Source organism: Cryptomeria japonica, chromosome 10, assembly GCF_030272615.1.
Source record: "Cryptomeria japonica chromosome 10, Sugi_1.0, whole genome shotgun sequence".
NCBI classification, from domain to species: Eukaryota; Viridiplantae; Streptophyta; class Pinopsida; order Cupressales; family Cupressaceae; genus Cryptomeria; species Cryptomeria japonica.
Window position 1 is genome coordinate 497,630,691 of NC_081414.1, and position 10,940 is coordinate 497,641,630.

Below are 10,940 nucleotides of genomic sequence, written 5' to 3' on the forward strand. Positions count from 1 at the left end.
ATAGTCTATTCCTTCTTCTTGAGCATAACCTTTACAGACTAGTCTTCCTTTATTCCGAATGACCTCACCTTTTTCATTTAGCTTGTTTCTGAAAATCCACTTTGTACCGATTACATTTTTCTCTTTTGGTCTTGGGACTAGTATCCATGTTTCATTTTTCTTGATTTGTTCAATCTCTTTTGTCATATCATTTACCCAATCTTTATTGTTAAATGCCTCTTTTACTATTCTCGGTTCAAATTCAGATATCAGACATGTGTTTTGTCTCAGTTTGTTCCTTGTCATCACTGGATCTTCCTTATCTCCTATAATCTAACTTGATGCATGATTTCTTCTGACATATTTTGCTAATATAGGCTCGGTAGGCTCTGTATGATCTTCTTCATCACTCGGTAACTGAGTATTTTCTTCATCAACTTTCTCTATAGGACTTCTCAGTTGAACATATACAAACTCTTCATAATCTTCTGGTTCTTTAGAATTCCCTTCATCATTTCTTTCTGCAAATTCATCAATTTTCACATTTGCACTTTCCAATATTTTGTTAGAAGATTTGATCAAACATTTAAATGCTTTACTTCTAGAAGAATAACCAATAAATGTTCCTTCCTCACTTTTCTGATCAAACTTCCCATTTCTCTCATCTTTGTGAACATAACATCTACTCCCAAATATTTTAAAATAACTCACATTAGGTTTCTTGCCATACCAGATTTCATACGGTGTCTTCAAAGTTCCTTTCTTCAGTTGTACTCGGTTCAGGGTGTAAACTGTAGTGCTTATTGCTTCTCTCCAAAATGTTTGAGGTACCCTCTTTTCTATCATCAGGGTTCTAGCACAATCTACAATAGATCTGTTTCTTCTTTTAGCTATTCCATTTTGTTGTGGTGTTCTCAGTGCAGACACTTGTCTCTTTATACCATGATCATTGCAAAATAGGTTAAATTCATCAGAAATGAACTCTCCTCCTCTATCAGATCTTAGACATTTTAGTTGTCTTCCTATTTCATTTTCAACTCTTTCCTTATACCATTTGAACATTTGAAAGGCTTCTGATTTTTCTTATAAAAACATAATTGACATCATCCTTGAGTAATCATCCACAAATAATATGAAGTATTTATCACCATAATAACTTTGAACTTTCATAGGACCACAAAGATCAGTGTGCACAAGATCTAGAATTCCTTTAGAAGTGTAGTACTTACTTGTAAATATTGATCTTTTCATCTTACCCATCTGGCATCCTCGGCACATTGCGTTCTCAGGTTTTTCCAAGCTTGGTAGACCTCTTACACGATGCTTCTTACTTATTTTGATCAGATTATCAAAATTTACATGACAAAACCTTTTATGCCATAACCAGGCATCTTCTATTTTTGCATATAGACAATTTTTCCAAGTTGAGTCAAGGTGAAATGTATTACCTCTTGTTTGAGTCCCGGTAGCAGCCAACTTTCCATGTTTGTCATGAACTTTGACAATTCCTTTCTGAAATTCTATTCGGTATCATGTATTGTTTAGTTGTGCTACACTCAACAAATTATATTTCAAACCTTCAACCCAATATACATCACCACATTTAGCATTGTCAAGAAGTGTAATAGAACCTTTACCTTTCACCAGACATGGTGCATCATTACCAACTCTTACATAACCTCCATCATAGTCTTCTAATTTAACAAACTTGTGTTTATCACCTATCATGTGATGTGAGCATCCACTATCTATGATCCAAGAATCATTATTATTTATGTGAGATATTAAGGCTTTTTCTTCATACCTTTCTTCATCTGATCCATCTTTGATAGCCACATAAACAACTTCCTTTGTCTCAGTCTCATCAGATTTATCATCGTTGGATTCCTCATCAGCCACTAGGCATGTCTTTCTATCTCTCCTTTTGAAGTCTCGGTGCCCTCTATAATGATTGTCTTTCTTTCTATCATCTTAGTATTCTCTCTTTTCACTAGATTCTTTGTCAGGACAGTTAGAAGCCATATGTCCTATTTTATCACAGTTAAAACATTTCAAAGGTAACTTCCCTTTATACTTACCTTTACCTCTCGGTAACCTTCTGGGTAATAATGCTTCAAACTCTTCTTGTTTTCTGATTTCCTCATATAGTTTGTGTACTTCTTGCATGTTTTTGTAAAATCTTTCACTTGCTCCACTATGATTTCCTTCAGTATACTTATACATTCTATCATTGTAATCATCAGATTCACCAAGATGAAAAGAACTAAATGTTGATTCAACTTTATTTACCGAAGACCCACTGTTATCAAAATTGCTTAACTCAAATGCATGTAGCTTACCGATAGTAGCATCCAAGGAGACTGGCATGTTTGGTATAGACCTTAATTCATTAATTGTAGAGACTCGAATGGCATAAGCAGGTAGAAGTGCTCTTAGCAACTTACTTGTTACATCCTTTTCTTCAATAGTTTCTCCTGCTCCTTTGATTTGATTGACAGTTTCCTTTAACCTTGTACTGTATTGGATAATGTTCTCACCTTCATTCGATCTCATGGATTCAAGTTGACCTCTTAGACTGTCTACTTTTGCTCTCTGAACATGTTCATCACCACCATACACAAATATGAGCTTATTCCACATTGCTTTGGTATCATTACAACCTTCTAGATCATTAAACTCTGAGTCGGTCAATGCTTATGTTATTTCAATCATTGCTTGAATATGTTCTTTCTTTGCCTTTATCTCTTCCATTGTCATCGGGTAGGTGCTCGGTGCAGTGTAATCATTCTCCAGATAATATGTTGCATATTCTCCAATTCTTGATAAGTGTAGCTTCATCCTTTTCTACCATGTGGAGAAACTTGACTTGTTCAGCTTTGGGGCATCCCTCTTATACATCTTCGGATCTTTCCTCAAGTTCCTTTAAACTTTTCTTCTGGAGTCCAAAGCTCTGATACCAATTGTTAGTAAGATGAGAGGGGAGGGTGAATCATATAAACTCTTCAATACAATATATTCATCAGATTCAACCTTGGTAGCCTTTACTTCAATATGCAACCTAGACTGTAAATCATTCAAACTCATAAACTAACAAACTTAAAACATCACAACACATTTAACACCAGATTTAACATGGAAACCCAAATAGGAAAAAACCCATTGTGGGATTTCGGACCCACTAAGAAATATACCCTTCTAGAGTATGCTCGGTTAAAAACAAATCCTGTTAAAGATTACATACAAATTGCTAGATGTGACCTAGTTAAGGGATTTCCCTCAGATCTGTTAGAATATTCACTTTGTTAGAAGTGACCTTGTCAAAGGATTTCAAACACTCATTTAGAATGTTACCTTGCTAGAGGATTTACAAATAAGACTGTTAGGTCCACTCGGTTAAGATATTTCCTGTCACTTACAGAATAAATAACAGTAATAAAATATATCTGCAACTTCACATCTGAAATGCTAAAGCAGATTCTATGTGCTCAATGTACTCAAGATAATCTTGTCATAAGACTTATCTTTCTCCTTGCTAGGCTTCTCAATCTATTCTACAATCAGATCTTCAATCTTCTGTACTCGGTAATCACCTCTGTAGCATCATTGTGCTTCCAGTTTGCCCACTTTTCTTGTTCTACACCTATTCTTAATTTATAAGTAATTCCTAAGCGCTTAATCTCCTTGATCACATTTCCCATGATCAATCTTAGCCATCAGATCATCATACTTGACTAGGCTCATTGAATCCTTTGATCTGAAAAATGTTTTATCATGCCTTGGAACTTGTATTCCTTCCTTGGTACTTGTGCTAGGTTATGGTCGTTCAATCTATGTTGTAGATCTGACTCTTGTATTTTCATTGTCGTAGATCCTCAACAAACTTCTTGCACAACATACCAATCATTTATACATCTCCAGCTCATTGGCATCCTTCATTTAATTATGCTCTTATTTCATCCAATGCGTTCTGTTACTGCTCGGTTGTTACTCGATTCATACTAAAATTTTACTCAGTAGACATTCTGCCTTCATTAACCGATATTGATAACCTTAGTGTTTACCAACTAGCTCCTTGCTCGGTAACATAAAACAGTATCAAACCTTTACTCATTCTATTGCATGAAATCTTTTCTCCTTCTTGTTCAGTCTTTGAATACACATATATAGGATATCTAAACAATTAAAACAACATAATCTCATCACTGTCTAACTTGGTAATCGTTACCCATTGAATAACTCATTACTCCCCTTCATTCTCATCTTTTCTGTGTCACTTACCGACATCTTTATACTTATCAACATACTCATTAAGATATGGCAACATCATACTGAATCAAAAAATCAATTGCTTGACATCAATGACAAAATAATAATATTAAGACAGTAATCATCCTTTATCAATTATATCATTTATTTCCAACAATCTTCTCAATTTTATTGTAATGCCAACAACATCATGGCCTACCAATTGGCCTCATGTACTACTCAAATTTATGCAAAAAATAGACCATTTTTTTCCCTAATCAACATTCCACACCTCTTCGACATACCCATTGCACACTAAGGTACAATTTCTAGTTTAACGTATAGTGAGTGGTAATTGAGGTGGAAGTGAACACTTGATTAGCATTAAATAATTAAAAATTGTTTCATTGTATGCATGAAAAAAAAATTGAAAAAAAGAAAAGTATTTTATTTATTTTTATAAGAGATATGTTTAGGAATGGGAATAATTAAATAAATTAAAGAATTCATTTAAGTATAGAAGACTTAGTTAGCTAATTAAATAATTAAAATAATATTTAATTATAAAAGACAAGAGGAAAATAATTAATTAAATAATTAAATTATTTAATCATGTGCATGAGAAAATAATTAAATAATAAATTATTCAATTCATGTGCATGAGAAAATAATTGGATAAAGAATTAAATAAATAAATTATTTAATTCATAAATAGAGGGCAATATAGAGAGATAGAGAGGGATGGAGAAATAGATAGAATGATATATATTTAGTATTACATATTTAATATTTTTATATATTTAACATTAAATTTTTATATATTCACTATATACTATTTATATATATTTAATATTTACATAAATTTGATATAAAATATTAAAGTTAAGTAAATATAAAAGATCAACAAAAAATTAAATTTTTATTTTGTTTGTCCTACCCAAACTGGATTTGTGAAGGGCAGATATATTTTAGAGAATCTTGTTACCAACTGGGAAGCTCTTAACTGGGCTAAGCATTCTAATCAAAAGGTTGCTATGTTCTTGCTGGATTTTGAAAAGGCTTATGACAGAATTGAATGGAGCTTTATTAATATGATGCTCCAGGCCTTTGGTTTCCCGTCCTTCTTTTGTGGCATTGTGAATATGTTTCTTAAGGATGCTCATGCTCAAATTGATGTTAATGGTTCCCTGTCTACTTCTTTCCCTTTGGGAAGATCGATTAGACAAGGGTGTCCTCTCTCTCCCGCCCTTTTTGTTATTGCTTCTGAAGCTCTTTTTTATATTCTTAGAGACAGCACTTTATCCCCAGCTGTTAAAGGTTTCATTCTTCCTAATAATAAAAAGATTATTAACTGTCAGTTTGCCGATGATACTTCTCTGTTTCATGAAACCTCTGAAGACAATTTTGTTGCTATGATTAATAAACTTAATTTCTTCTGTAAAATTTCAGGAGCTAGATTGTCTCATGCCAAATCTATTTGTCTTGGTTGGGATGATCAACCTCCTAATTGGTTTAATAAATTTGATTTCCATTGGGGTGGCCCCTCTAAAATTGTTAGATATTTGGGTATCCCCTTTTCTGTTGACCCCTCTTTGAAAGAGATGTGGGCTTGGGTTAAGGATAAGATCCATAATAAACTAAACAAGTGGCACAATAGGTCTCTATCTTTTGCTGGAAGGATCCAAGTCTGCCAAAAAAATTTGTCCTCTTACAACATTTATTATGCCTCTACTTGGATGTTTAATGACTATCAAGTTATGGAAATCCAGAAGGCTATAAGAAATTATCTTTGGTCTGATGGGAAGGGAAATAAAAAGATGCATTATGTCAATTGGAAGTGGTGTCATGTTGATAAGCTCCTTGGGGGCCTGGGGTTGAAAGACCTGAGACTTAGCGGTCTTGCTTTGGCCTCCAAATGGATCTTTCATGCCTTGGAGGGAGATGAGCCTTGGAAATTTTTGATTCGTAACAATATTGAGAGGGGATATCCTAAAAGTGCCAAATTCTGGAAAAATCTTCCTCTCACTGATCTCATTTGTGGTGACTTTCCTATTACTGTTCAAGGCTTAGCGGTCTTTAAATCCATTTGGAAAGCCTGGAACCATGTTAGGCAATTCATCACTAACAAAGATTTTTTTGATAATAAAACCCTCCACGGTGAAAGGTCCATTTGGTGGAACCTTAAGCTTGGTGATAAACCTCTTGCTCTTACCCAAGGGTGCTCGGCTAAGTATTGGGCTAACCTTGGAATCAAGCAATTCATTGATATCTTTGAAATGGACAGACTTATCCTTTGGGATGATCTTAAGAATAAGTTTAAACTTCCTGATTCTCATAAAAAGACTTATAGTATGATTGTTAAAGCTAGTAAAAACATTCCTTTTCTGTGTCATGTGGACTCTAATAGTTATTTAAAGATAAAATGGCCTGATGGTATTATCATTTCTAAGCTTAAGGCTAAGAATATTTATTCTGCTTTAAATTATAATGTTGATGTTATCAATCATGTTAACAATATTTGGAATACTGATTTGGATATTTCTTCTTGGAAAAAGTATTTTGATTATCTTTGGAAAAGCTCCATTGATCCTAAAATTAAATGTTTTAAATGGTTACTTATTCTTAATAAGCTTCCTATTAGGAGCTCTTTCTCTGATGTTAACTATTGCACCATTTGCAGAACCCCGGAAATGGGAAATCATATTTTCTTTGAGTGCAGTTTTGCTAAAGAGGTTTGGTTAATGTTCGGTATTTCTATCCCTTCTAATTTCAATTTCTTTGAAGTTATTATTGGGTTTATCTCTAATGCTAAAAAAGATGTTAACATGTTTTGGGATATTACCTCATCTAGCATTTTATGGCAAATTTGGAAGTGCAGAAATGAAGAAAGGTTTCAAAATATCCCTAGAATGCTTACTGAGTCTTTTCGAAGTCTCACATATTTTAAAAAAATTTCGCAGATTCAGATCACCATGAAAATCAACAAGGCTAAATTCAAAAGGTTGCTCAAGGACGGTCATGCTACCTTTTTTACCAATGACGTTAAGAATGGATATTTCTGGAGGTTGCATTTGGATAATATACATGATTTCAATCAAACTTTCAGCAGAATTAGAAAGGAGATTAAAAGAAGACCTCACAATGCTACTAATGAGTCGGTTTACATGTTGAAACAAATTCAAGATCAGAAAAGCATGGTGTGGATGGATGGCACTATGGGTTGGTTGGCTTGGGTGGACACCTGGGATGATGTGCTTTACTAGTTGTCGTAATTTAAGTTATATATAGTGTTGGTTCATTGTAAATACTCTTTTTAGATGGTGTGAGGCTTAGCCTCTGTTCTCTGATACTCTGCGATCTCTTGTATTTTTTATCTCCTTATTCTTAATATTAAAAAAAAAATTAATAATATCATTTATTGGTGTTTTGCAGGATATTTTTTGTTATATATTATATTATATCGTTAAAAGATAAACCTAATATTAACAAATAATTTGTTTTTATAAAATTGAACATAACATTAAAAAAAATTGAACAAATGAAATTAAAAAATTAAGTGTATTTCTAATAAAATATTTTTTTTGAATCATATTAAAATTATTAACTTAATATTTTAACTTTTACATTAAAAATATAAATAAAACCATTTTTTTTTTTTTATAAAAGTGGTAAATACCACTAAAATTTATTAATTATATAAATTTTTATAGTCCTGGTTCAAAGAGCACCGGTAAGAAAGAACCAGGCAAAGAAAACCTCTGGTCTTGCTCATAAAAAGAAGAACCTAAAAAACTATTTTGTAAAACCAAATTTTAACCTAATGTAATTTAGTTAAATACTAAAAATTAATTCATAATTTTAAATACAGATAATATTGATTTGATTTAATTTAATATTAACTTTTTTAACAATAAATTTGATGTGATTTAATTTGGAGCATGTCAAATCATTGAATTTTGAATATTAGTGATATTAATTAAAATATTTAGATAAAAATGAAGATGTTTCACTTTATCTCCACATAAATATCAAATAACAAAATTTAATTATTTATGCAGGATTTTGACAAAATTAATTTTTTCTTATATACACATTGCCATTTTGAGACTTGAAAAACATCTTATAATAAGTTTACGTCATAAATTATATGATTTTAAAGAATACGTGTTTATTTGTGTTTTTGATTAAAAAAGCAGCGTTAACTAGGATGTTGACCCTTAACATAGCCAGAAGCTATCAACAACACTTAAACAACAATAAAACGGTTTCAAAATATCAAAAACATAAAATGAAGAGAGTTCAACAGTAGAACAAGAGGGCCCTACCCCAAACGAAAGCAAAAAACACCAATAACTAAGACCTACGGGGCCGATTTACAAACCCCTATCATGTTAATGACCTCGTCCCAGTTATCATAGAGGAACTTATATAGCTCTCTGGCCGCTTATTTATCAACATCATCCTCAGGAGTTCTTTCACGCAGGAGGGAAAGTGTCAGCGCAGAGCTATGGAGCACTTGTAGGTAGAATTTGTTGATGTTGACCATCTACTTGTCCCTGATATCTAGCATGTGCTTTATTTCCTTGATTTCCTCTTTGAGTTCCTTGGTTTCCAAGACCGGTCCCAAGCTATCAATCTATGTGAGTAACTCACGAATATCGTTATTAAGGTTGCATCTCTTCTATACTGGGATTACCCTTGGGAACCTCTTCTTCTTCCTCAAGAACCACCTTATGCTCCTCCTAAATGGGCAAACTCATACCACCTCTTTCTTTCCCATCACTATCAGACTCCTTGTTTTGTACCCCATCATCCCCATGGACCCCCACATTATCCTGGGTTCCAAAATCCAGCTCAGAGGCTCTATGAACAACAAGGTCCACCATTTCCATAATTTCATCCAGGTCCAATAGGTCAATTTCTCCAATAGGTTCTCCTTTATCAAAATTCAAATTCTCAGTATCTAGAGGGGGTCCAGGAATCCCCAAATCCGTTGCGTCCATAGAGACCTTAGTTGCCTCTTCACCTGCCAACTCCTCCTGATTGCCACCACCCCTTCCCTCATTGATATCATCCTTAGAGTCTGTAGTGTATGAGGGTTTGCTCTTCCTCTCAGTAGAGCCCTTAGAGGTGATCCTACAAGACCTCCTTCTTCCCTCTATTTTAGGAGTAGGGTTCTCCTCTTCCAGCTCATCAAAGGAAGAATTATCAAGGATAATTCTCTTTCACTTCCCACTGGAATTTCCTTTTCCCTTGATTGAAATAGGTTTTTTATCCTTCCCGACTGAGGAAGAGGGGAAAGCTCAGAAATAGAAATAGAGGATGAGGGAAAATGGGGGAAAGAAAAAGCTTCAGTATAAAGATGAAACAATGTGGAGGGGGCCAGGCCACTAGCAAAGGCCGCAAGGGGATGATAAATAGGCAGTGGGGGTTGAATGAGAATGAAATTCATTGGGGGGGGGGGACATAACAAGTGGAAATTATAAAGCCTATAGATAAGGCCCTGTTGAAGAGGGATGGGAAGCTTATCCGTGTTCTTAGGGTCAAGGGATTCCTTAATAAAACTTTCCAAAGAGTGCATAAGATAAAAAGGAAAACAAAGTAAATCATTGTTTCAAAAATGGTTCAACAAGGGCAAATGGTAGTAGTATAATACCATGTAGCAGCCCTTGAGGGTGAAATACTTCATGATCATTAGACAAATCTGGTTCCACAGGTGTTTGAGCTCCTCCCTCATAGACCCTCCTTGCAATTTAACTAGTTCTTCCTTTCCCCTAAAAAAATTGTTTAGGCCCTCACTATTGGCGGCATGGCTAGTCCCTTTCCACCTTCTACCATCCAGAGAAAGGCTCTTCGCCTGAGCAATAGTTTCCTTTGAGACATCAAAGGAGATTCCTCCAACAATAACCCTTTTTGTTACTCTAGGAATCCATGAATTGAGCAGAGAGTTGCTCGTCATGGCCATGGAGGTTCTCCATAAATTCTGTCGGCTTGCCTTCCACACAATCATTTCAAACTATTGCATCACATTTAAAATAATCAGATTTGCCAAGCTCGTAGCGGACTCTGTCGCCTTCTATGGTCGACTGAGGAAAATTAACAATGAGAGTTTTTTCACAAGCATGAGACATATGCAGAGAGGCGAAGAAAGTATCTAGAATACAACACAATCAAAATAGAAAATTTTTTATCATAGAAGCTGGAGATTTTGTAAGGGATTTGGTGATCATGCAACCCTGTCGCGAAATAATTACCATAATTATCCACTACACAAGGTAAATCATGTGAACCATAAATCAAACCTTTAGACATGACCTTAGGTATGTAGAAGGCCATCTTGGATTCGAAGCATGGATAATAATCACTAAGGCTGATCTACATGGAGAAATTTTCTTGAATCGTCCAATGAGCGTAGTCCTTCCAGCCGAGTTCATATGTGTGAAAGAACACGCCAACTTCATAATTAGCAAAAAAAAGAGGAAATTAATGTTGATAAATGATGATGATGTGAAGAACACACTTCATAGCTCCATTGGTAGTCCACATCATGTGACCATTGGTGCCAATCAACAAAAGGTTAGAGATTTTCAAATCAGAAAAGTTCTCTCCTCCAGTGACCCCTTCACGCTGAGAGGGAAGAGTGGGAACAACTAACATAGGTTTTATCCATGAGGGATAAATTTAGTACACTCTCCATGCAGGAGGGAGGTAACACT

At 34.4% G+C, this 10,940-nt stretch overlaps 1 protein-coding gene across 1 annotated transcript; it reads left to right on the top strand.

The window, feature by feature from the left end:
• Nucleotides 1–5,258: 5,258 nt before the first annotated feature.
• LOC131859043 (uncharacterized) lies at nt 5,259–7,487 on the top strand. The gene has a single exon (XM_059212556.1). It carries the CDS (start codon nt 5,259–5,261, stop codon nt 7,485–7,487), a length of 2,229 nt encoding a protein of 742 aa, XP_059068539.1.
• Nucleotides 7,488–10,940: the final 3,453 nt, after the last annotated feature.